Here is a 26,415-nt window from a genome sequence, read left to right on the forward strand (position 1 = left end):
TCCCAGCTCAAAGCCACGCACTGCCACAGGTTCCTCCTGAGTGAGGCTGACAGGCTCTGCCAGGTCTGTGTCACCAGGAGACACGCACACACACACACCCCCCTCAAGGGCAGTGAGCACTCGATGCAGCCTGACTGCCCAGCACAGGGCCTGCAGTGCTTTGCCCCTATCCATGGCACCACTGCCCCCAGAGTCCCAGGCAGACAGCTCAGGAGCAGTCAAGGGCTGGAGACAGGCCAGTTGTGTAACAGAAACACTTTTTATTGAGTTCAGGAAGCCGAGAACTTTCTCAGTGTGATGATGACCAAGGCTACAAGCACAGATGTACCCAGGAGGGAGGCGATGACAATGGCACCAATAGCTCCAGGCCCCAGTGAGCCTGCAGGGAGAGAGAAAAAGGTCAGCAGAGGCAGTGGGGCCCAGATGGGAAGGGCTGCAAGGATCACCCCATGCCTAGCATGGTGCCAGGCATCAGGCCACACTCCTGCCCCTGAGCTCCCTGCACTGGCCATGGCCCATGTCATTACGCACCCAGCTGTGGCACTGTGCCACATCCCTTGGGCAGGGGGCTGTAGCCAGCCACCACCACCTCAGCCAGCTCCCAGTAACAAGGATAGCTGCCACAAAGTGCGTTGGTGGTGCCCAGCTTTCTTGGGACACCAGGAAAGTTATTTTGCTTGTGGCAGGACCACATCACAGCTGGTGCTTGCCATCAGGCAGGAGCCACAAGCTAGGAAAGGCACTCATGCTCCCTGTTCAGGGAGCTCCCGGCATACTCTGTCCTAGAGAGTCCTACCTGCACTCAGGGCAGTTTTCTGACCATGACAGGTCATGGGGCAGGAAGAAGGGTCTTGGAGCAACTTTGGGGCCGGCAAGAGCTCCACAGCAGAGGCTTTTCAGCAGAGAAGCTTCCACGAGCAGGCAATAAAGGCAACTCTCCCCCTCCCCAGCAGGGCAGCTTTAACCCCTCCCAGGAGGTGACAGGCACACAGGGACCAAATCCACCGTGTGCCAGCTGCAGCAGGAGCGAGCCGCGGGCAGCCCCCCTCGCAGCCGCTCACCGTCCCCGGCGTCCAGCCGGTGCAGGTGGGTGGTGTCCTCGGGCTCCTGCTCGGAGGTGTACGGGGGGAAGGCAGTGGCGTCCGACGGGCGGGCAGTGGTGGTGGCAGCATCGAAGGGACCACTTCCGGAGGGCACCTCGGGCGGCTCGTTCCAGAGGGTGGGGACCGAGTCCTGTGGGTACTCTGTGGGAAGAAAAACACTCACGGACATGATGGGCCCCTTGAGGCTACTAGTGCCAAGCACAGCTCAGCAGGTCCCTGGGCTTCAGCTGCCTGCCACGTGGCCCCCGGGATGGATGCCCTTGGGATTGGGCTGGGAAGGGCTGTCACACTGCCACCAAGCAGAGGCCACCGGGCCACCTGTGCTGGCCAGATTCACAGCATCTCAGGGCCCTTTTGCCCTGCACCACCAGCCCATGCAGGATGCTGGAGGTGCTGGCACAGCACAGGACATGGCTCCCCCAGACAGGACCCCAGAGCCTTGACTTCCCCCTGCTGCACCCCCGCCATACCGGGGAGATGAAAGTCAGGCTGGGTTCTGTTTAATGTAACCACTCGTCTCCTGTTATTCCTTCCTGCTGTGGGTCAGAGACCAAGCCAGAGAGCCCTCCCTGTGTGTGGCTCACTGAGTACTCCCTGTCAATGCCCAGCCTTGTTCAGGTGGGCTCTGGCAGGAGCATGAGACATTCCACAGCTCCCTGCTGAAACCACTGGGAATGTTGCACTGGGATGGGGAAAAATGCAGGGGGGAGAAAAACGAACAACATTCACTGGCAGGACCCACCTGAACCGACACAATGGTTATCAGGATTGGAAAATAGTGAGTCAAGACCCAGAGCAAGCAGCCTGGACTCCCTGGGCAAGGCACAGAGGTATCCCTAGGCACCCCAACTCTGGCATGTGAACCTTGGTGTACCAGGGGCACTTGAAGACTTGGCCCAGGAAGAGAGATGGCAGCAGCACATCTTGGCAGTGCCAGCCCCAGTTTTAAGTGCCAGGAGTACTCCTGGCCTCCTGTGGACAGAAGTTGCTGTGGGAGAAGAGCAAAGAATCCTCATTAATGGGCTGCACCACACTTTGTTCTGCCTTAAGATCCCTCCCTGGAACAAGAGGGCCAAAACACTCACCCTTTCCTGCTGGTAGAAACCTGCTGAGAATTTACTGCAGGGCATCAAAGTGCACCATCTCCAGAGCTATTCCAGGCTGCCCACAATCTTGGGAATGCAGCAAAGTTCTAGAGTAGTTTTGAAAGCTCTACAGGCAGAAAAGCTACAGGGTGTCCAGCGAGACAGCTGCCAGGTTTAACCCTGGTCCAGTGAGCATCAACAGAGACAAGTAAGTCCCCAGTTAGCCAGTTAGACCCAGGCAGGAACCCAGGCAGAGCTGGGTGTAGCAGAGAACACTGTGCTCACACTCTTGGTACATCCATGGTCTCTGCACCAGAGGTGGCATCTTGGCTCCCCTGTGCAAGCACACAGAGGTTTGTGTTCCACAAGAGCTCTGCACAAACATCCGAGCCGTTGCAGGGCCCTTCCCAACCTGTGCTGCAAAACCAACCAGCAGAGTTGAAGACTCATATCCCATCCCATGGCTCTTCCACACAGTGCCATTTCCAGTGGACCTCTCTACTTTAAATCCTGTGATTTCAGTGCCAGAGAATGGAACAGGAGAAAATACAGAATTCAGTGAGGAAATACAGTTAATGCAGGAATGAACCAAGCAGAGCTGGGCTATTTAGCTGGCAACAGTGGCATGGGGAAGCTAAGCTATTGGTTTAGGAACAGACTAAACACATGGAATGCTTTGGAAGCCCTGGTTCCAGGCTGCTCTTGTAAGGGAAGAACTCCACACAAAAGAGCCACACTTCAGCTGTGACCGACCAGACTCTATGAACACCCCTAGGAGCAGAACCAGCACTGCCACTGTCCCCCACAGAAGAACAGAAGAACACAGTGTTGGGAGGACAGCGTTCCTTTCCCAATAACGTTTTTTGTTTTTTCCTCCAGAGCTGTGCATATGCCTTGCATGTGACCAGGGACTTGTGTTAGCTCAGATGATGTGAAACAGATGCAGGCACTATCCAGGGAGACTGTATGACCTGGGCTGGGTCTTCTCTATCCCCACTCTCAAAGGGATGAGGAGGGAACACTACCTCTTCCAACCACAGTGCAAAGATCCCACAGGTGCCACCAGACCCAGAGGTGCCAGAAATTCTCTCCTGTTCTCAGTGCAACTAAATCCTGAAAATTTTCTGGCAGCACTCTTTAAGCAGGGCACAGAGCTCATTTTTGATAGCCAAATACAGAGGAAACAGTCTAATTTGTTTATGATCTCCATGATTTGTAAAAACTTGGATGGCTGCTGGATATGTATTTTGCTAATTCCCCTCATCTAACTGACACATACTTTCAGTTTGCCCGCACAGAAAGGGCAGAATGTGCTTAACATGCATTTGCTGTCCTGAATTCTTGTGGTTTTACCCTAATGGCACTTCAGCCCAGGGAAACACAACCCCTTTCACTCAGGTCTGGTACCTCAGGAACAGTTGTGAGCTCAGAGGCAGCAGATTCCTGCACACACATTAAGTGAAATACCTACAGCTGAGCCTCCCCAGGAGCCAGGGCTCCATGCTGGTCCCCTTCTCAGCTCCTGCCCCTGGATGTTGCTGGAGCAAGTACCGAGGGCCCTGCCATGGGCACACAGGGTGGGGGGACACACAACAAGAGGCAGGTTCCTCCAGAGCCCATTGCTGCAGCCTGGGAGAGCATCTGCTCATAACCAGCACTGTTCTCTCCATGTCTCTCCTTTGACTGCCCTTCCTAACCTCATGTCCTCACATGCCTCCTCTCCTGCCAGCTGACAAGCCCAAGCACCCATCCAAATATCCCCACACCCAGCAGGTTTCTTTAACTGGCAGAGGCTTCACACCTGCTTCCCTGACAGTCCCAATGAGTGTCAGCCACACTGCCATCGGCTGGGAGAAGCAGACCTCTAATGGATCCACATCAAGTGCCACAATGTCATTTCAGTCCCCTGGTAAAAGTAAAGTGATGGGAAGGACAGAGTTTGTGTCAGTACCAAAGCCCAACATACACACTATTAGTAAGGTCTCATGTCTCCAAGGGAGGCACAAGGGCCTTTTCCAGTCACCTGCTGGATAGAATCTGGAGAGATTCTATGGATAGACAGGGAACCCAGTTCAGGAGGTCCAGTTCTCTGCTCTGCTGCTGATGCTTTGGGTAACCACCACAAGCCCTGTTCCTCCCCAGGCTCAGCTTCTCTGTGCATGAGCAGGATCTGAACACGATCTACAGAGAAAGCAGCACCAGTGGCCAGGCCTTCCCACCCACACCATCGCTGTCATTCTGATTGTGACAAGGAGGACATGGCCTGGGAACCTCAACAGATGCCTCAGCAGCAGCTCTGGACCCAGCAGCAGCCCTTCCCAAGAAAAGGGCAAGTTGAAGGGAAGTTCCATGGCCATGGGGCAAGAAACAGCCTTCTTAACTTGTAAAAACACCCAAACACGCTGCCATCTCCAGGGAAGGAGTGTAACCAAGAGCTGGAAACCAAGTCTCAAAGGTAAGGCAGTGCACAGCCTTCATGTTCACCCAAGAACTTGGTAGAAATAAAGAACTAGCAAGAAGCACGCTCAAAATACATCATCCATCACAAGACCAGTTATTTAACATCTGGGAGAAAGCCATGCCTTAGCTGTGCTGCCATCAGTCTCAGGATCAGTCCTACCTCTAGGAAACTCCTGTGGTGCACTCCTATGGTTTCCTTGCCCTGGAGGGACTTGACAGGGGCAGCTGGGGGCATGTGGAGGGGCTGCCAGGCTGTTGAGGCACAGGAGTGACCCACCACTGCCAAGGCTCTGTGCTTACTGCCAGCTGTTCCAGAGGGAGGGAAGCCTCCAGGCCCTGGCACAAATGGGCTCTTCACCAACATTAGTTAGCTCTATATCTCAGCACTGAAGCACCAGCTGAGGGCAGCTGTTGCTCTCAGACTAACTGTAAATGTCTTTTCATGAGAAATACAGCTGGAGAACACTTAGGGGAACAACATGCAAAAATCTTAGAGTTTTACTGGAGATGGAACTGAACAAAATGGACTAAAATTATTAGAGCATTTTGCAGAAGGCCAGATGGATGATAGCAGTTATTCCTTCCCACATGTTAACACAACAAATTGTCCTGTTTTAGGGAAATCTTTGCTGCACTGTCATGTCCCTCTCTCCAGCACAGGTTAGTTGTAAATGAGGTGAGGAAAGGGGAAGACAACATCAGTTACCATAAGGAAATACACTCTAAGTTTTCCAAGTGATGCAAGGGCCAATGGAACTCCAGACATGTGAGCTGTAGAGAGACCTAGAGGGGATGATGGCAAAGGCAACTTGACAAAACTGCTATTTCAATGCTCAGAAAGTGGGGTGAGCTGCCAGCACAGTGATATGGTAGCCAGTACCCCAGGTACTCAGTGACTGAAATGTAAGACTGCAAGAGTCTCTACAAGTGATAGCCCCAGGGAAAGCCAAACAAATCTGAAGGAACCAGACTCTCCCCACAGGCCAACTCAGAGACCTTAAAGCAGAGAGATGTGGCCACGTCACATCACTGTCCCTGAAGGTTACCTGTTAGTGGCCAGTAGTATTCTTCACACAAGCTGACTTCAGCATCTCATCATCCTCACTCTCCATCTCCAACCCCAACCTAGCTCCTTATTCAGGAGTCAATTACCAGTGTCAGAAAGTTTTAAGGAGTGTTGGAGCAGAGCAAGGTTGAATAATGCCTTACAAATTCCTGGTTTAAATCTAGACAGATCTACTTAAACATCTTTTCCTGAAATCTGCCAAACAAAACCTATTCACTACTATCCATGTTCTAGTACTTATGCTTTAAAAAACTTCCTAATAATTTTTTACTCTCCTGTAGTTGAAAGCAAAGACACAAGCTGCTGCAGAAAAGAAGTCTTCGATCAAGGTGTTTTCCTCTGTCTTTTCCTTTAGTGTGTGTGCTCTGTTGCTTTTTTCCCCCCAGACTTATTCTGATGTGCTACTGCAGTAAAATGCATTTCCACATTAGCTCAAAACAAGCTCACAAGCCCACATGTGAGTTTAAATACCAAATATATATATATAGACTCAGAAGCCAATGCCTTGCAAAGGCTTTGTACTAACTTCCACCTCACTTGGAGTTCTGAATCCATTATAGAAATTGAAATTAGGTTTGCTGATAGGAATAAAATAAAAATCAGCTCTTCACAATCCTCCTGTTCTATTGGCCTACGTGCCACTTGGGTTTGGAGAAAGAGGAAGTGGAGAATGCTTAGGTTTGTCACAGATCCTTGAGCTGCCCGTTTCCTGTTGCACCCAGATGATGTTGACAAAGGGAGCTAAAGATGTGCTTGGTTGCTTTCCCATCTTTGACAAATGTGATGTTGGGAAGAGCTCAGTAACTTGGAGAAGTTCACACTTTCAACAGTCACAGTGCCCTGATCATGCTGGGCAGGAAATCAGACCAGCTTGGGCAAGCAGCCTACAGGGAGGGGGAGACCTCATTCTGGACATGGGTCTGCATGACCAACACCAGCTGCAGCCCTCTCCAAGGCAGAGTCACTCCTGTTCATTCTAGAGGGCTCTGCTGGGGAGAGTCAGAGGTGCTGAGAAGAAAGGGCAGGCGCTGGTGAACTCTGAGGCCAGCAAGGGGCTGTCCAAACCCAGGTGGCTACAGTAGGCTCAGGGCCAGGGCAGGGCTGAAAGGAGGCCTTCAGCAGCAGCACAAAGGGCAGCCTGTGGCAGGCAAGGCCAGGAGCTCCTGTGTGCAGCAATGCAGAGCTGTGGTTCTGATGGATACTGAGTAAACTTGTTTACAGAAAGGCACGGCTGTGTATGTGCAGAGACCAGAGGGCAGTCTGTGTGCCCTTCCCCTCTTTGTCTGCACCAGGCAGGAAATTTCCTTCTCTGATGGAGTAAAAGGCAGAAAAAGTTCCACTGTTCCTCAAAGCACCTGCACTGGGGGCAGGAACTCTCCATGCCTAATGCAGCGGAGAATCATTCTGCTCCTGGGATGGTTTACTGGCCAGGCTGGTTCCTCTGTCCTCTCTGAGGGAACAGGGAACAACCTGTTAGACGCCTCATGTTTCTGAAATACTGTAGAGAAAGCATGGAATCTCTCCTACATGCCAAAATCTAAATGTTGCATTCCCCAGGACAAAGCCCTTCAAGCATCACTGCATGAGCAGACTCATCCTATCACAGGATCAAGTAAACTTGGGAGTGTGTCACAGGAGCAAAGTGACACAGGGAGGCAGCACCAGGCACAAACCACAGCTGCAATGCCAGACCAAGCACATGGAAAAACTGCCAAGGAGGGAGAACAGAGCAAATGCACCGAATATTGGAAATTTAAAACAGAACAGATCCCGGCTTGGAGAGGAAACAGACTGATTTTCAATGAAAATTCAAATCACTCCCTGCAGAGTGAAATACTGCTAGTGAGTAAGAAAAGACATTACCTGGTATGGGGGAAGAGCATGGCCAGTGCTTCTGAGAGCAAGAGCAAAGCACAAGCTGAAACTGTTAAAATTATTAATGTTCCACTGTACAAAAAAAAACCTCATGGTTTGAGAAGGAAAGTATCCACTTTTTAGTGCTCATTTCTTAGTTACTTTGAAGGTTTCTCAGCACAAAGTTGTCCTAGAGGAAGATACCAGCTGCACTAATTCTGCTCCACCACCCACAGATGTTCTAGCCAGGCACAGCAGTGAATCCCTCTACCTGTGTGAAAGCTCCTTCAAAAGAACTCCATAATTTGATCTGCTAGACAGCTGGCCAGGATCTCCCTGTGAAGCAAGATGCTCATAAGGAACTGCGAGAGAACTGCAAAACAATGTTGCTCCAGGTCTTGGAAGGCAGGACAGAAATTTGGGAAAACAAATGCTGTGCCTGTTAGCTCACCCCCAGCCACGTCTTCAGCCTTACCTCCACTGCAAATAGGCTTTGGGGGAAGCAATTCCTCCTAAGAGTTTCCACCTGTACGCTCAGAGCCCATCAGTGTAGGGGATTTGGAAGTCAGTTTTTTTCCCAGTTGTAAAACCCACCACAGACCTGCAGCTTTTGAAGCTGCCTGTCTCCTCAGCTCCCTGCAGCCAGCATGACTCTGCTGAAGGCAGGAGCGGAAAAAGCTGAGATTAATAACAATCCCCAGAAAAACAGTCCCTTACACAACACGCATCTCTCCCATTCTTCTTCCCATAACCTCACTGAACACAAGTCAGATCCAGGCACTTTTCCAGCACTGCCCTGGTGCCCCACCTCCAGAGCAACCCCGTAAGGATGTACACCTTGGCTTTGAAATGAGGGTTTTGTGCACACTTCCCTGGTTCTGCCTAAAGCAGCTGCTGTGCTCTGCTGTAGGAGAGCGCACAGAAGGAACCAGGAATTGGCACACATGCTTTAGCCAAAATGGTTCTTTCCATAACTGTAAATTCTTCCTGCCATTAAAAGCTGAAGGATAGCCTGTCCCATCAGCCACTGAGAGGTTTTCATCTCCTGCTGATTGATGTGTCCACTGACCCCCACCCACCAAAATCCACATAGATGCTACAGCTGTTCTGCTTAGGAAAAGTTAAAGGATTTTCTCCACTGAAAATATATTCTTGCTCATCAGCAGCCATCAAAGCTAGCTTCCCTTAACCAATTATAACTCAATATATATTTAGGGATGTTTTCAGGGAAGGGAGAAGAGAGAGGGGCAGTGTAGTAAAGGACCTCCCATGCTTTTGGGCTTTAAATGCAAACAAAGCTCCTTACCTGCCAGCACAGCAGGGACCAGGATGCTGCACAGCGTTAGCAGGACCAGGCGAAGGACTCTGTGGTAGGGCATGGCTTCCCTCAGGAAAAGCATCAGCAGGAATCCTTGAAACTCTTCAAAGCACAAAACAACTCAGAAATTTCACAGGTATAATAAAAATTTTGTTCAGTCGGGTAAAAAAAAAAAAAGTAAAAGTAAAAGAAAGTCCTTCACAAGAGCAACTATGCAGAGAGTGCAAAGCCCAGCAGAGCCTCCCTCACTCTGGCTCCAGGAGCACACCTCCTTCCAAAGGCAGCTCCACCCTCCCCAACTTGTGCCTAACACCCCATAGGCAGCCAAGCAGAGCCACCAGGACCCTGCCAGGCCACTGCACACATGAGCAGTTGCTGGTGAGCCCTTCCCAGAGGCTCGAGGATGCTCCTGGAACGCCTCCCCTCGGGCTGGCCATCCCGAGGCACAGGAAGTAACACAGGAGCCATTGGGGCAGCTCAGCCCAAGACCAAGCAGCCATTCCAGGGCTCTGCTCTCCCACACTGTGCAGGTGGCAGAGCATTGCAGGGTGGGGAGAGCAAAGAACAAGGGCCTCAATCTTCTGAGGCTGAAATACTCTGACACAGAGCCAGAGAAGCTCCATGGCATCCTTGTTCCTGGGTGGAATACTTACAGAGCTGGCCTGGGAGCCATGGGTGGTCTCAGAACTGCTGTCAAAGTCTCCAAGTGTTCCAGGAGAGTCACCTTTGCCAGGCAATGCCAGTATCCTCCTCGGATCTCAACTGCTCAGGCACCACTTCACCCTGCCAGCCTCTGCCCCTCTGTTTCTGCCTGCCTTGGGGGCTCATGACAGTTCACAGCACCGAAAACCCAGATTTTTTTCAAATCACATTTGTGGCGACAAAGAACAGGGAAAGGATGAGGTGGATAAAAAGGGGAACACTCCAGCTGATTGTCACAGAAGAAATTTCATTAGTACTTTGGAGCTGATGTGATGAACACTTCATGGTTTTCCATCATGTAATGAATACATAAACACTCCCAATTTCAGTTCTTTATGCTCTGAAAATATGACACAAGAAGTTTTGTCTTAAATTCAGATTTTTCTGCAGCAATCGCTTTGCTTTTTGGAACCCCTATTTCCTCCATCCCTACTGATCCAAATGACTCTTGCTACAGAAAAGGATCCTGTTTGTCACAGAAGGTGACAAGGCAGTCACCTGAGCACACAATCTGCACATGCCACCACCTTGCCTTCATACTAAATGCAGAAACCAGGGTATTTCACTATTAAGAACAGTACATCTTCTCTACTCATCCATTATCTACAAATTCTCAGGAGCTGAGTGAGGTCCTCAAGGTTTGACAAATTATTGCACATTTTCCCTGCTTGCATTTCTGCATTTTCATTTAGAAACTGAGCTGTTCCTTTCCTGCTTCCCAGCTGAGCTCAAAACTAACAGGCTTTTGTGTACTTGTAACATGGTGTAGAGCAGTCCAAAATTAGCTCGCAGAAATTAGATCATACCACTAAAAATCCAGAAAGCACTTATGAACCACACATCTTATATGCTAAAAAAAGAGATTAAAACAAAGTCAGATTATCAGCCTAAATACAAACTGTTCTCTGAGACATCAGTTAAACATCATGCAAAGCTACCATGTAAGTTAGGCCTTAGCATACTAATTTTCCACAGTCGTGTGAATGGCAGGACATTTACCATTACCTTGACTGGGATTTTCCACACGAAAACAAGTAGGAAAAAAAATGAAAATAAGTCTAAAAAGAGAAACCTACAAGGTATCCCTGGGGACTTCAGGCTGAGGGGAGAAATAAAACCTCTCATTTAGGGCAGTGCATTGCAGTGCATGAGGTGGGCACCGAGTGGCAAAGGAGGCTCCGTGGCCAAGTATTTGTGTTAAGAGCAAACCAGCCACGGCTTGATCTACCCTGCGTAAACAGCACCAGCGTGAATGCACACGTTTCTCTATGGACAGCAGAGGAAAATTAATGCTTTCTTGTTAGAAATTTCCAATATCAACTTACTGGTGTTTATTTGAACTCTAAAATTATCAAGTAGGAAAACCAACCAGTATTCCTCACCAGGGAAGAAATAAAGCAGCAGTTGTTGTTCCACATCCTGTGTATTTGCTTGTTTCTTGATGAAAACTGATGCAAGTTGAGTTTGGGTGAGTTTTAGCACCAGGAATTCTCAATACTCAGCTTTGACAAAAGCAAGCAGAAAGTTTTCTCTCAGATATAATACAACCAGGTTTTATTTAAGTTCTCTCTTTTTTCCCCCCCCACACTGGCAAAAGTTCAGAGGGAGTTTAAAGTTTTGTAAACATTTTAACTACCCCTCTTCCCCCTTGTATGAATTTACAAAGCAAAGGAGACAGGGAGACCAGATTTGCAACAGTTCCAAGTCTCTCCATGCTATTGGATCCAAAAACTATATACAAGTCTGCAGCAGTCTCTGTATAGTTACTGTACATGTTTGGGGATGGGGGAAGAGAGAGGAGGAGGAGGAGGGGAAGGTGACCCCAAAAAATGAATAAACCAAACAAAATAAAATCCAAAGCCAAACTGCTCTTGAGCAACTCAAACTGTTTTCTTTAGGCAGTGATGACAGAATAACAGACACCTTTATACAACTCCACCAAAACTGCAGCATATCTCCCTTTGCAGGTTACACCCCTCTGGGGACGGGAGATGGGACCAGGGGGGTCAAACTAAGTGCATTTGGCAGATTTCCTTCTCTGTCGTTTGTGGTGTGTGTGGGGGGGTGGGTGGTTACGTGGAGCAGGGAAGGTGGTGTTAATCTTTCCGTGAGAGAGCAAGGTTATGACTCCATAAACACTTAGAGGTTATGGATCCCAGTGAAGGTGCGTGAAGTACTTTTAAGGTGTAGAAGATAAGCAGGGCCATCATTGCACAAAGCTTCGTCCTCCAGTGTCTCTCCGTGATGAAAGGGCATCTCTGCTCGATACCTAAGCACTGCTTCAAGTGACAACCAGCTGAGGCTGCTGGCATGTCTTTGAAAGTCAGGGTCCACTCTCTCCAGAGACTACAGATCCACACTGTAAAGATCCCACTGTCTCTTAAACGAGACAAATTTGCCGGAAAAGAGCTCAAAATAAACTGGTCCTAACCCTCTGAAGGTAGCACTTAAGGGGTAAATTCAGCCTGAAAGAAGAGATGCCACCCCCCTTTTTCCAGAGCAGAAGTCCCCACTTGTCCAGGAAGGCTGGAGAATGCCGACGGGAACTCCCCCAGCTTCAGCATCACCACCTAATGAAGACAGACTCGAGCTCTCCCTCCAAAAATTATGTGCTGAGAAGGGCTGGCAGGGGGTGTGCAACTTCAAATCAACCCAAGCTAAACTGTGCCCACTACCGCCCCTCTCCTGTTGCCAGTTTCTACGGGTAGCTTATGAATGCAACTCCTGGCCAGGAGAGCACCTCTTGCCCTGATGGAGCAGCCAAGTCAGTATCTGTGTGGCATTTTGGTTTTGACCAACATCTGTTAACCACAAACTCTCAATCTCTCTCTCTCTCTCTCTCCATATGACTGCACCTGTTGGATGTGGTAAGAGTAACCAGGAGAAGGAAGCAATGCTTTGCAGAATCCCAATTGATTTTTTTTTTTCCAGGTATGTCAGCAGAATGAATCACAGCACAGTGAAAGCTTGCTGCCCAATTCAGCCTTGTTGTGAACAAAGCCTAACTCCCACCCTCCCGGGACTCTGAACAAAGTCCACTTGAGTGGGCTGGCAGTAGGAACAATGCCTGTGCAGTCCTGGGCAGAAAGGGTTTGCTGGGGCCAGAGGAAGCAGCCTGAGATGATTGATCCTGTGATTCACTGCGAGGCAAAGAACAACACAAGGTGGAGAGTACGGTGTCCAAACGGAGAATCCATGGTTAACAGATGCAGGAAAAGCCAGTTGATTTGCACATGCTCAGTAGTCTTCCAAAGTCTCTATTTCTCCCATATTGAGCCGCTCTGATGAAGCATTCACTGAAAACCCTGTGAACCAAGAAGGACTGGTGTTAAAAATATGGCTATGGCATAATCTACTTGATATAAAATGCCTATTACATGCATGTGTAAGAAAAAGGTAAATCTAGGGGTAATTCAGTAAGGCTACAGATGCAGTCACCCAAATTGTCTGATTTTTTCCTTAATAAACAAAAGCTAATCAACTGTATATTTAGAGAAGCATCACTTGGTCTTTGAAACCAGATATGAAGTTCCATTTAAAAGATGTCACCTGCAGAGCCAGGATGAGAGCCATCTACACATGGTGGCAATGTGGCTCTGTAACATCTCAAAAGGGAGCATGCTTAACTGGTGCTTGGAAGTGGCTGTCAACACCATACTTACATGGTGTGAGAGGCAGAAATGGGCATTCTGAGAACTTGCAATTCACACATGGACTCTCCTTCCCATGCTTCAGGAGTTGAGAGCAATTTCACCCTTGACTTTAAAGTTTCAAAGTATGTACCTATGAAATCTAGTAGCAGTTACATCTATTTCCATGCTTTTTTACAAACTTCCATCTCAAGAGTACAACATGAAAATGTACAAAGTTACCTAGGGCATGCAGGTGGCTCAAGATGCACTCAAACTTCTACCCAACCTTTTAGTCATATGTGCTGAGGACGTGATGCACATGAGAGAAGTGTGACAGAGTGAAAACACTTGGAAGAAGGAAACAAATTCAACAAATCAAATGCAACTTTCCTACCAAAATCTCCTTTTTAAGGCAGTATAAAGCCCATCTGGAGTATGAGAAAAGGGAAAGTTTCCCTTTGCAAGGTTACTAAACACAAAGTTGACACTTCAGTGTCTTGAGTGCTACATTGGTTTGCTCTGTGCTAGACAATCAAGTGCCTTCCAGTTAGAGAGAGATGAGAAATGCTCTGTTCAGTAGGTTTAGGAAAACTGTTCTGGCTCCCTCACGTGGCAGTGTGGCCTAAAAGCACCTGAAATTATTTTGCAAAAGAGCAAGTGTACACATTTTTAAAAAGCTGCATCAGCTACTTCCTTACAGCTGGAACTTGTAAATTGTGTTCAGTGATTTCTTCTTCATATTACACAAGTTTTTTAATATATTCAACTGAGTACCCAGATGAGACTCAGTGGATGGGCACCTTGGGGTGGTGTAAGTCAGGATACCACTGAGAAGTTCCATATACACCAATGCAGAAATCAATGATTTAGTTGAAGAATTTACCTTAGTAAGACCAAAAAAAGAAGAAAGACAAAAACCAAAGGCAGGGCTCTGCTAGAGCCTTAAAAAAAAAAGCAGTGACTTCAGGTGGACAATACCTGTCTGCTCTACAGCAGCTGGGCTCAGCAAAAGCAGCACAACAAAGCCTGGCCCAGTGCAGTGCCCTGGCTTCCCCTCTGCCACACAGGGCACAAACACAGGCACATTTATTCCACACAAACACAACAGTGACCTGTCACCTCACAGTGTCCATGCACTCACACAATGCCCTGGTACCTTAAAAGCTGCTTCAAAGAAACTTTTCCATCAGTGCTACAGGGGATGGTTAAAACCAGCCTCACATAAAAATTAAGACACAGAACATACTAAATAAATAAAGGACTGCTAATGATGTTATCTCCACGGTCTCCAACGAAAAATCTGTGATCACTTCAACCTTTGCTGTCTTTTCTGACTAGGGTAGTGGTTAGCTCCTACAAAAAGGCGGCAAGGCAAAGACAACCTCAGAAAGCTACTCCTCATAAAAGAAAGGAAAATAGGCTTTTCTTCAAAGAACAAACCAGCATTAAAGCAATAAAATTGTCATAAGTCAACTCAAAAGAGGAAAGGGAATATAACTGACATCCCTGAACTACTTAGAGGTTTCCAGACAACAATTCAGCTATCAAAGAGGCCATTACATGAAGGAAAGCTAAAAAGTTTTCCATGAGACTGGTACAGAATTTATCAAATCATTAAATAAATAATACTACTGAAAAAATTCTAAAGACATTACAACTTTTCTACTCAAATTCAGTACTACCATTTAAGGTCAGTAAGAATCCCCTACATTCCCCAAACCAAACCACCACTATCAAATTAAATGTTACTTTTTAAAAACTCAAACAGACCTAACAAGCTGGGATCCGCCCGAACCATTTTCTGTTTCTTCTTTTTCTTCCCGCTCTGCACAGCCTCAAAGTTGGACTGCTGGTTGTTGCTCTGATTGGTCTGAAAGACTGAATGTAGCGAACTGTGGTTCATCCCCCACACTGAATCCTAGAGAACAAATTAAGGACAAGATACAGAGCACACTGAAGTCTGGTTTATTTATACAGAAAATACTCAGAGAGCCCAAAGCACTTCCTACAGCCATGTGGCAGCACTAGCTACTGATGTATCCACCTTATCTTCCCACAGCATTTCCAGATCACCATGCAAAAACACTCTCTGATCTACAGTTGGCCTCTGCTGTTAAGTTACGAAGGAAACTTGATCCTGTTGTAAAAAATTGGAAAGCTGCTTTATGGTCTGCATTTGCTAGGATGTTGATGAATGCAGCAGAGGTGCTGACTCTCCAGCCTCACACAGACCCTGGGGGAGCAGAGCCACCTTTACCTGCTGTTGCTGCTGTTGTCGCTGCTGACTGGCTTTCTGTTTGGCACGGCGCTCGAGGAACTGCTTGGCAAACTCCTTGGCCTCAGGAGTATCTCCAAGGTAGGCTCGGATGTAGTCATGGACCTCATAGGGAGACTCCACTTCCTTCAGGAAAGAAACAAACGTGGGAACTGCAAGAAGAAGGCAGACCATGAGTGAATGCATGTTGACAGCAAACACACACGCCATAAACACCAATGTCAGATTTCTGTGTTGAATATTTGCTTGTCTAGTAGCTTGCCCTTCCCAGTTCCCCACAAAAAAGCCCTATCATGCAATTCAGGATGAAACTGGATCCTCATCTACCTGCCTGATAAAGCTTCCATGATTACCAGACATCCTCAGGAGGGCTCTGGCTGACAGACTTCAGAACTTCGTCAAATCCCACCAATTTGCTATAGTTAGGACAATGAAAACCTAAAAGAGGATGCAGCCAGTTCTTCTGGCAACTATTTAATGATGTCCTCTTGCTGAGTGCATTGGAAACATTGGTATGATGTCATTACAGTTCCTCAGAACTACACTGTCAAGAAACAGAACAGATATTGTTCCCCCCATTCCTTTCCATCTCTTACCATCTAAGTTATTGGCTGTGTTCAGTGCATGAAGCATCTGTTCACACCACTGAGTGAATCCATCCTGGGCTTTATTTACCCCCTGGAACAACTTCAACAGCTTCTCCTCTTCTTCTACCTTCTTGTTTTGTCTACTTGTAATACCTACAGATTTACTATGGGAAAAAAAAAAGCATATAATTAGATTATCAGTTACCAGGATTCCCTGCAGAACAGTATACAGTACAGTGTTTCAAGACTATTTTACAAGATGCAAACACCTTTTAAGAACAAAATTTTCTAAGCAGGTGACAAAATGAACTGTGAATGGTCACCTACTAGCTATGTTTGTTATCAAAACAGATCCTGATTTTTTTTTTTTTCAGTCAAGGGAGATTAAAAAAATGAGAACACATTATAATGTTCTAACTGCCAAGTGATCATACCAGGAGTGGCAATCTTTCTTTGCAAAAGCTCCTTTCCCAGTTCCTACCTGAGGCTGGCATTGCTTTTATTTTTATTGGTTGAGTTACGAGGTCCCACTTCCTTCACTGCATCATCCCAGAAACCCATGTTTGAGTTTTTGGTATCAGCATTGCTCCAGATGCTACTGACTAGGTCAGATGCCCACTGGTTGCTGGGATTAGTGTTTAGAGAGCCCCACACTGAATTCCCAATGCTGGTGTGCAGGTTAGAGTGCTGTTGAGACATAACAAAGATGCTGGTTATTAGCACAGACCCAGCAAAAAAGACAGAGGGAACTGGCATGGCTGCTTTGATCCATGTAATAATTAGATAAATAAACATACCGTGGTATTTCTGACTCTGTTTGGCTGCTGGTGCTGCTGTTGCTGCTGCTTCTGCATCTGCCTTGCCTCTTCCTGCTGTATCTCCAGCAGGGATTTGGTGGTGCCTGTTGGTTTAGTGACATTACCCCAGCCTGACAATTTTTGTTGCTGTTGTTGCTGTTGTTGCTGGAGGGCCTTCATTAGTTCACGCTGCTGACGCCTTTGCTGTTGCATGCAAGACAAAAGCGCTTGTAAATACTTGCAGGTGATCATTATTATTCAAAAGTCTAACCTGGAAACTGGTTTTAAACAGAATTCACTTTCTTCTGGAGAAGTCTGGCTGACCTATTATTGTTCTGGGACATTACAGTTCCTCTAAAAAGGGAGACATTAGGTAACCAGCAAATACAAATTGTTTACTAGCCTGGGACAGACTAAATTTATCAAATCATGACTGCAGTCAGCTTCTTGGAAGAAGACCTTCCCTCTTATCATCACTTGTTCCCCTCAAGTCACCTTCCCTTCAACTACCCTGGTCTTGTGAATATCTTCAAACATGTAAGAATATAGATGTGTTTCGTGAACATATTACATTCCCAGGGTTAAAAGGCTGCAGTTCTTTCTCCCTTCTTTCAGATTCTTGTACTAAGAAGCGATAAAAACTTTCACACAAGTGCTTACTGAACCCATGCCTGAAGGACAGGATTTTGAGGTATGCCATTTCAAAAAAACATTCCTCATCCTCACTATTCCTTCTAATAACTGAAGTGACAGCTAAGCAGTCCCACAGCTGAGTCCCCTCTAACAAGCTGCACTCCTCTGCTGTCAGTGTTTACCTCTTCTCGGAGTTGCCGTTCTCGTTCTTCCTCTATCTTTTGGATTTCAGCCAATGACAATGTGGTCTGGGATTGACAAGCTCCTGAATTTGATTGCTGACCCCATGTTGAAGATGAAGGGAGCTGGGCCAAAACAGACATCACCAGGAATTAGAAAACATTTTAGAGAATACTGCTGGAGTACAATCAGGAAAGAAACAGTATAAACCCGGGGAAAAGACAGGTCACCACCAAAGTTTAAGGAAACCCTAGAAAGTACAAATTAGTATAATAACAAATTATGAAAAGGTAGAAAATAGAATTTATACATTCTTTGAATTGCCCTCTGATGCATCAGTCTTGGACACAGTGTATCAAGAATAATGTAACACTTCATTACCCGAAAAAAAGCAATTCATTCAGATTTCAAAAACTTTAGGAATTCCAAGCTTTAGACAGTTTGCAGGGGCCCTTGCAATTATGGCCAAAAAAAAAAAAAAATCTGTACCCATGTGTGATGCTTTGCCAGTGGTGCTTCTACTGACAGAACATTTTCAGTTCTTAATTGGTAACTTCTCTTCCTCTTTCTTCTCACATTTTTACTCTCTTCCTTCCCCAAAAAGCTCATCCATCTCTGCTCTACCCATGCAACTCAGACCACCCTGACTGTGGCTTTACTTCCCATGCTGAGCTGAAAGGAAGTCAAACTGCAGGAACAGGATACCTTCATTTGTGCAAGTTGCTGCTGTTGCTGCTGCTGCTGCAGCCGCCGTAAAGCCTCCTGCTGCTGCTGCCTCTGCCTCATGATCTCCTTCTGGCGCTGGAGTTCCAGCTCCTTGCGCTTCCGCTCCTCCTCCTCCAGCCGCTGCCGGGCCGCCTCCTCCTCCATGCGCAGCCGGCTCTCCTCCAGCCGCCGCTGAGCTTCCTCCTCTTCCCGCGCCCATTTGGCAGCCTCCTCTTCCTTCCCAGGACACACAAAGGAATAAAGTCTAAGGAGACTTTGCAAAATTTAAAATACTCTGAACTCTGTGGCACTGATACTCTGACAGAACAGAGAGGGACCATCTTATCTGTATTCTGTGCTGGTTGGGTTGTTCATTTACCTTTACATTTCTCTGTAATTAAGTAATATAGTCCATATTCGCTAAAAAAACCCCACGTTTCCCAGTAATATAGTCTTTATGCCCTAAAAATACATGTTTCCCACTGTTCCACCAAGGAAATTGGAAGAGAATGACATCTCCCTAGTTCACACCAGCTAACTTCTTACTACTTTTCCTTCTAGTAGATACATACCTTCTAGTCTGGGCTTCTGCCTGCTTATACTACTTACAGTACCACCAAACTTTCAGTGGAATAAAACTTGTCATAAATAACAGGCAAGAAGAGACAGGTGACAAAGAAATTTACTGCTGTTACTCAGCACTAGAGTTCCAGAGAAGATGCTTCTGCTAACAAACGACAGAATTGGTCATGGACATCTTGCAAGGTAGGACCCTGAAAAGGCATTTTTAAATACTAACTGGGAATTCTGAAATGGACCTGGAAATTAATGTGAAGCCAATCAAGCTTCAAGATTAGTCTGACCAAGGGACTGTGAGAGTATCAATCAGGGGACTGGAAACTCAAGTTCCCCGACAGGGACTTCTAATGCTGACCCCAAGGAGAAAAAAGTCCTGTTAATAAAAAAGGGAAGAGGAAAAAAGTTGCAACTCTGGTAGTGGATACAGACTTGGCATTGCACAGAAAGACAGCCAAAACTGATCACCTCAGATAAAGTAAAGGCCCAGAGAGTACTAATTCAAAACAAACTGGTATTCTGATACTGTACTCTGCCTCAGAAAGGAGAATAAATACAGTGCTGCAAAGCCATTCTTAAAGCTAAACGTGAAGGGAAAACACTCACTCCCACCCAAATCTCTTTACCTAAGGGTGTACTGGATTCTGATTTTGTCTGAAATCAGGATACAGTTAAATAACCTTTTTTCCACTTAACTTGATACTGTCTGCAAGCTCTGCTTTCTTTGACCAAAACTGATGGTCTCTCAAGCACTGGTGCAAGCTCCAAAGCCTGTTTGTTGTGGCAGCCTCCATAATTAAACAGAAGATGTCCCTTTTGCCATTTTTCACCTGTTTACGAATTAACTCCTCTCGCTGACGTCTTTCCTCCTCCTCTCTTCTTCTCTCCTCCAATCTCCTAAGTGCTTCCTCCTGTTGTTGCCTCTCCTCTTCCTCCCGCTGCCGCCTTAGTGCAATTTCCTGCTCTCGTTGTCGCCTGAGGGCCTCCTCCTAGAGTTGGGAACAAAATGTCTGTCTATAAATTCCATTTTAGCAACAAACCATATCAGAACACAGATTACAGCACTGTCTGGTCAAATGAGTACCCTCAAGAAAAGCTCCCTAGCTCCAAACTATGCTGTACCAAAACATTGCATTAAGCATGACAAAGCCTTATGTTAACAGGTATTTCTGATGCAATGTGCATCTTCTACATAAAATATTTCAAGGGAAATCAAAAGATACAGTTTGCCCATCACCGGTTTTAAGAAGGGCATTGAGAATGACAACAAAAGGTGAGACTCCTCATTTCACAATGCAGCAGTAGCAGTTGAACATTAGGATCTGTAGATATTACAGTGTGTGGGTATCATTAGTTCCTCTGGGGGAGGGCTGTCAGATATAAATTGGAAGCTTTTCCTACTTACAGGGGTTTCTGAATACTGACTGTTCAAGAGCACTACAAAATTCAAACTACAGCTCCAGACTCCAGAAAGAAGCTGATGCAGCCCATTGTACTTAAGGACAGTTACTTTTGAAGTTTCAAGGGCTTTCACTAAGCTATCCCTATACTATTTAAATATTATGGGTAACTAGAGGTCTCTTAAGGGCTTTGATTTTGGGCTATCCCTAAATTATTTGAATAGTTTCCAGCAAATTATATTCTGTTTTCCAAGTACTAAAATTATTTACTTAACTCAAAAATTAAACATTAGCATCCTTTCCTATCAGCATAAACTGATATTTTTCCATTCTGCTACTTGGGTTTTTTTGAAGAACAGGGGACAAGCAGCTTCCTGTATAGTGTTAAATAGGATTCCACCTGGGGACCCCTTCCACCAGTTCTGACTTCCCCTTGCATAAAAAAACCCCCTAGTTTTTGCAGCCTGTTCTGGCCTCTGATATCCATCAACTGAGTTAAGGCCACCCTGTTTTTCACCCATTCTGTTGTCTGACTCACCCTACCACCTCAACTTGAAGATCATAGTTTTTGGACCAGAACCTTTTTAAGCTTTTATAATTTTGTATTTTCCTTTAAAATCACCATTACCACAACCACACTCCTATAAGTTTTTAAAAGCAATACATTATTCATAGGATGATCAGGGATTAATTGTGCAGCACAGATGTAAACTCTGATAAATCAAGGAAGTTAATTGTGAAAGCTAAGACTCTTTTACTCAATCTGACACCAAAGCCTCAAGTACACACAGCACAGATAAACTACGCTACAGTTCCTTGGATGAGTGCCCTGAGTATTTCTCTGATAACGAATTTCAGATGCCTCAACAAAACTGTCAGTAGACAGAACATCTTTTATAAGCAATCCCATGGCACTGAGCAGCTGCTGGCTGCAAGCCAGTAATTCATTCATATTCCTAAATATTACTTAAGTGGTTTGGTGATAGATATAAGTGCAGTAAGTGGGTTTTTCCACTAGCTGGACATAGAACTTTGATACATTTTTTCATTAATCAAATCATCTTCAAGAGCAACACACACCACCCAAACCATTTTTGAAATTTGGGCCTTTAACTGTATTTAACTGGACATTTGCAGTCAAGTCACAGTAATCAAGTGTCCCCAATACAAGTGCTAAAAAATTTCTGCTTGCTGTATCTTTTATCAAAAAGGCTGCTGCGTAAGATGGAGATGTCAGTCTTTTTTGTTTGTCTGAAGACCACAGAGCAGGATCTCAGCTCAGAAGTCTTCAGTGCCAGCCAGGCTTGGGGCTCTCACAGACAGCACGTAGCACCTGGAAGAGGTGAGCAAAGTCACCAAGTCCTCCTGTGGGACAGCACTTCAGTGACATCTCTGCCCTACTTTCCCTTTGGGAAATGAGGCTAGATTGCCATGAGCAAAGCTGTACAGATCTCCTCCTTGCTCAGGCATACCAGGAGAGACACTGTTGAATGACATCAGTAAAAGACTTCCTTCCTTCCTACAGAACTAAAGATGAATAGTGTTTTACATGAGGAAAAAAAACCCTGTAAGATATGAAAAGCTGGGAAACACAGCCTTTTTTTCTGACTCTTCAAGGTTATAAAAACGTTGTCTTAATATTTACTTCTGTATCTTATTATTTGATGTTTTTGTTTGAGCACATGACCAAAACCTTTCAAAGTTATCCAGCTTTCTGAGAGTGACTGGTATTGGAAAGAATCAATCCTTTGGCTCTTAGTGTTTCTATGTTGGTAGATTCCTGCTCCAAGACATTTCCAGCGTTTTTTAGCATCTTTCTCAGTAATTGTTTTCAAACACATACATCTTGCTGTACACACAGCTTATTTCACATTTTTTAAAATATCTGTAATATCACAAAAAATTCCTTAAGCAGCAATCCCCAGTTCAACAGACTTTGGATTTTTAAATAAAATAGAGATTTTCTTGCAGTTGGTGACAACTGCAGTTCTGCTTGTCTATATTACTAGGGCTCACAAATCTTTTTGCTCTCCTCTTTGAAATAGGTATTTTAAAGGGAGAAGTAAAGACATAATTAAGCGAAAACAATTATTAGCTGGTTATTAAACCTCAAATTTTGTTCCTGAAAGGAATCAATTATTACAAAATAGAAAATACCAGACCAGAGACAAAAATGAAATACAGGAGCTATACAAGCTGGGCATTACTGTTTGAAATTCTACAGTGCAAAGTAATTGATGAAAACTGAACAGAACTGAATTCAACATTTGGTATGACATTTCATCCTACAGAATTGAATTTCTATTAGTTATTTTTTTATTTAGAATTCACCATCAACAGCATATTTACTAACCTTATATACTAGTCTTTTATGCAGTATTACATCAAAAGCCTTCCTGAAGTCCAGGCAGATTAAGTCTACTGCTTCACCCCTCTCAGCTCTCACTGTCATCTCCTCAAAAGAAGTTAATCAAATTTGTTAAGCATCATCTCCTCTGCATAAATCCATGCTAACAAATCAGTTCATCCCTGATTCTACAACGCCTTTTAGTACAGAAGTCAGATTCAAATATTGACCAGTTTTGTTTTTTTTAATACAGAATACAATGTTATTTTCTCTTTCCAGAGAAGTGCTTAAACTCTTTGTTACCTTTTCAAGACATTACTGCTCAGAATTAAGCATTGTGGCAATTATTGCATTGGTAATGAACTAAGATACTTGCTGTTACTGCTTTTCAACCCGTTCTGCTTCCTTCGTGTAAATAGTTATTTCCCATGGCATCTCAGAACAGGAGAGTCAGACTGTTTACTGGACAAATCCAAAGTGGACAACAAAACTTTGGAATTTAACAGACATTGTTACACATAGAGGCAAAACTGTTAGAGTGAAAAGAAACAATCCAAGTCTACTTGAAGCCAGCAGAGATGACACAAATTTAGTTACCAGCTGAAAAATGAGTTGTTATTGAACCAGATCTAAAGCAATCTAATCTCAAAAGTTAAACTTTTGAGTATATTATTGCTTCAATGTCAATTTGATCTCATGTGGAGGATGCTTTTCTGTATAGCATGACTTCCTGCACACAAAGTAGATATACTAAAGCAAGGAGCCACTGGTTTTGCAGACTTGATTCCAAAAGATACCATGAAGTTACCTACATATCATACTGTACCAATTAAAATAGACCTTCTGTGACAAAACGCAAACCCTGAGTGAAGAGAGATCTATAATAAACTTCCAAACAAAACTAGAAATTCTAGAGGCTTCCTCAGAAGTGTCTGATCCTTAAAGTAGGAGCACACCCTACAACTCTCTACCTAAGCTCATAAGAGATACTATAATTATTTAGTACTTTTGCCTATTATTCATGTGGTATTTCTCAGGACATTTACTGACTGACTTCTCAGTGAATAAGCTCAGCCTTGTGCTTGCCCTTACCCTTCACATGCAGAGTGAAAACTAACTTTCAGTGTCTTTCCCTCCTGCAACACTTAAGGAACAACTGCATTTTCTTCCATACAGAACTCAGAAGCAAATGCTAAAAATGCCAAACTAATAATATCTCCATTTTGGATTCCTGGATGATTAAGAACATACTACAATTCCTACATTCATTCTCCTGCTGCAACACTGAGCACTAAACTCTTTTTAAGAAATATGCTTGATCAACCTACATCCCTTCCTTTCCCAAGTACCATCTCAAGTAAAAAAGCTGACAGACTATTACTCAGACAATAATTTATTTAAAAAAACCAATTTATTAAGTTTAAAAAGTTAAACAATGGGAAAAATAAGCTCAATGTCAAATCACTTTTTGTCCACTATAGCCCTCAACCTGTTACTTGTTTCTGACAGCTGCTCAAGCTCCAACTCCTCCAGAACATATCCTCATAAAACACTTGACTGCATACATGGGAAATAAAGAACAAAACATGCAGTAACTGGGAAACTAACTAAAGTCTAACATTGCTACTAAAAAGTTGAGAGGGAATATTCCACATGGAACAAAGGGCCTGTGCTCACAAACAGAAACTCATCTTAAAGTGAAGCATCAAAGCCCGTTTCTCAGATTACAGTTTGGGCTCTTAACAAAAAAAAAAATCAAGAATGGAAAAATCATAATTTAATGTACTCACACGAAAAATATTTAAACTGTCTTCATACACACCTACCAAAGATTATTTAGACCCCACAGGATTCTTAAAGTGAGTTTTATAAAATATTATAATTAATTAGAGATTAACTACATTGGGAAAACTCACTTGCTTCCTGCGGGCCAGTTCTTCTTCTTCCCGTCGTTTCCTCTCATCTTCCTGCTGCCTCCTAAGTAGCTCTTCTTGTTGCCTCCGAAGCTCCTCCTGCCTTTTCCTCTCCTCTTCCTCTCGTTTGGCCCTCATTTCCACTTCTCTCCTCTCTTGCTCTAGCTACAATTCACATAAAACTATACTCAGATGCAGGTAACGTATTCCTACACCATTTCTTAGGCCAACTCTGCTGATATTATAGTAACAGCTTAACAGATGAAGCCTCTGATAGATGCTCTCCCTTCATTGCAATTTTACCTATCAGCTGGCTGCCTGAGGTCAGATTTCTGAAACAGTTTAGAACAATTTTGGACAATTTCTGTTTGTAACAAACACCAGTTCTCTAGTCAGTCTTTGTACATCAGCTCCTCAAAATACCCTCTGACTTTGGAAGTGAATAGTGAGTTGCTTTGCAGTCATCATAAAATAGTAATTTTCAAGAAATATACAGAGTCATACAGGTTCAAACTCACAAAAATAATTTAATACTAAGAGTACATGTAGAATAACCCTGGCAAATAGGACTCCTGTGATTCCCCAAACCAGTTCTGGTGAAAATCACAAGGATTAAGAGTACAACTACCTGGTCTCAACTCAGGGTTTCGCCTGACAGCTCATGTTTAACACAGAGGTGGCTAGTGAAGGGGTTTTAATCACAAATGTAGAACACAACCACTATTACAGAGGTCAGTAGTACCTCCACAGCAATTCTTTCCAAACAGCTGTCCACAAGGATTTCATAACTTGTTTTTCTAACTCCTATTCTCTTTATGGTGTTTTCCATGAAATTCTAGTCAAAATCATCCATTGAAAAGCTCGGTCTTCCATTGGCTCAAGAACCACAATTACATTGCAGAAGAGCAATCCCAACTTCTTACAGTACAAAACAGTTTCTGACCTTTGCAGCCTTGGCCTTCTCGAGCTGCTGAAGTTGTTCTAGAGCTGGTCCCTGAGCTGCAGTATCAATGGGCAGATCCCAGACACTGCTTCCTTCCCAGACTAGACAGTGAAGAAAACAAACATTGACATGCAAAAATAAGCACATGAACAAAATATAACTGAAAGGGAAGAATCTTGTGTACGCTGTTACTATGTTTTAGGAACTAAAATCATGTCAACACTTTTGCCTTCGTCAGTAGAGGGCCACCTTATATTCCTGGAAAACGAGGCCTGCCCATGACTGAAGGAAGGCTGGTTTCCTACAAAATTCCACAGAAAAACCAGCTATTCCAGCTCCTCCCACCAGAGCAGAACATCCTCATATAGAACAATTCCTTCAGATCTAGACTTCCCGCAACCATTGGAAAAATTACCGTATTCTGTACCACTCTCAAATGCAAACTTCTACTTCAAGGCAAAGTAGGCTGAACTAGTTAAACATCATGATGCAGAAAAAAATTCCCTTTGTGTCAAAAAGGGAGGAATCATCTCAAAGATATTGATTCTTAATGCATAGACTTTTCCCAAGCGACCTGACCCAGGCTAAGCACCTTACCTGTAGGCTGTGAAGCAGACTGAAGTTCCCATATTGAGCCAGTGTCCGGCACTGACACAGACCTTGTAACAGGTGGCATCATGTTCTGTTCAGATATTCTGTAATACCAACAGGAAGAGTCAACACGCCACTTCCAGGGAGAGGAGGGCTCTGAACACGCATGAGATTCAGTAACTTGTAACATACTGCTTTCCTTCCACACCTCTATTTAAAACAAAAATATGATGTGGACAACAGTAGTT

At 44.8% G+C, this 26,415-nt stretch overlaps 3 protein-coding genes across 11 annotated transcripts in view; 1 reads left to right on the forward strand and 2 right to left on the reverse strand.

Moving 5' to 3' along the window:
• The window catches only part of NGEF (neuronal guanine nucleotide exchange factor), a 52,523-nt gene extending 47,968 nt beyond the window's left edge, over positions 1-4,555 (forward strand). The window contains exon 18 of the mRNA XM_079314964.1: positions 4,331-4,555. Within this exon, the coding sequence (XP_079171090.1) occupies positions 4,331-4,362 (32 nt within the window). The 3' untranslated portion in view covers positions 4,363-4,555. The remainder of the gene's footprint in view (positions 1-4,330) is intronic.
• On the reverse strand, positions 241-11,069 carry SNORC (secondary ossification center associated regulator of chondrocyte maturation). Of its 2 annotated transcripts, none has more exons than XM_079315008.1 (4): positions 10,971-11,069; positions 8,875-8,988; positions 1,062-1,244; positions 241-379 (listed from the first exon to the last, which is right to left on the reverse strand). In XM_079315008.1, exons 2-4 carry the CDS (start codon positions 8,966-8,968, stop codon positions 270-272), a joined length of 387 nt encoding a protein of 128 aa, XP_079171134.1. In that variant the 5' UTR covers positions 8,969-8,988; positions 10,971-11,069; the 3' UTR covers positions 241-269. The 2 variants fall into 2 exon arrangements, with proteins under 2 accessions (XP_079171134.1, XP_079171133.1); XM_079315007.1 differs by lacking the exon at positions 10,971-11,069 and adding an exon at positions 9,540-10,914.
• Positions 11,070-11,113: 44 nt separating this feature from the next.
• Positions 11,114-26,415, reverse strand: part of GIGYF2 (GRB10 interacting GYF protein 2) — a 72,658-nt gene continuing 57,356 nt past the window's right edge. For 4 of the 8 annotated variants that reach the window (XM_079314934.1, XM_079314931.1, XM_079314932.1 and 1 more), the window contains 13 exons: positions 26,174-26,271; positions 25,577-25,677; positions 24,637-24,798; positions 22,727-22,828; positions 19,804-19,962; positions 18,398-18,634; positions 17,695-17,817; positions 16,880-17,083; positions 16,564-16,769; positions 16,092-16,246; positions 15,478-15,647; positions 14,991-15,138; positions 11,114-12,893 (listed from right to left, as the gene is read on the reverse strand). In XM_079314934.1, the coding sequence (XP_079171060.1) occupies positions 12,826-12,893; positions 14,991-15,138; positions 15,478-15,647; positions 16,092-16,246; positions 16,564-16,769; positions 16,880-17,083; positions 17,695-17,817; positions 18,398-18,634; positions 19,804-19,962; positions 22,727-22,828; positions 24,637-24,798; positions 25,577-25,677; positions 26,174-26,271 (1,933 nt within the window). In that variant the 3' untranslated portion in view covers positions 11,114-12,825. The remainder of the gene's footprint in view (positions 12,894-14,990; positions 15,139-15,477; positions 15,648-16,091; positions 16,247-16,563; positions 16,770-16,879; positions 17,084-17,694; positions 17,818-18,397; positions 18,635-19,803; positions 19,963-22,726; positions 22,829-24,636; positions 24,799-25,576; positions 25,678-26,173; positions 26,272-26,415) is intronic. The other 4 variants (XM_079314936.1, XM_079314935.1, XM_079314933.1 and 1 more) reach the window with 3 other exon arrangements.

The sequence above is a fragment of the Erithacus rubecula genome, assembly GCF_903797595.1.
Source record: "Erithacus rubecula genome assembly, chromosome: 11".
NCBI lineage: Eukaryota > Metazoa > Chordata > Aves > Passeriformes > Muscicapidae > Erithacus > Erithacus rubecula.

Coding starts and splice junctions, on each gene's coding strand:
- SNORC (XM_079315008.1), bottom strand. CDS start 8,968: ATGCTTTTCCTGAGGGAAGCCATGCCCTACCACAGAGTCCTTCGCCTG. Junction 1,245..8,874: donor GGTCCCTGCTGTGCTGGCAG/GTAAGGAGCTTT, acceptor TTCTTCCCACAG/AGTACCCACAGGACTCGGTC. Junction 380..1,061: donor CCGGCTGGACGCCGGGGACG/GTGAGCGGCTGC, acceptor CTCTCCCTGCAG/GCTCACTGGGGCCTGGAGCT.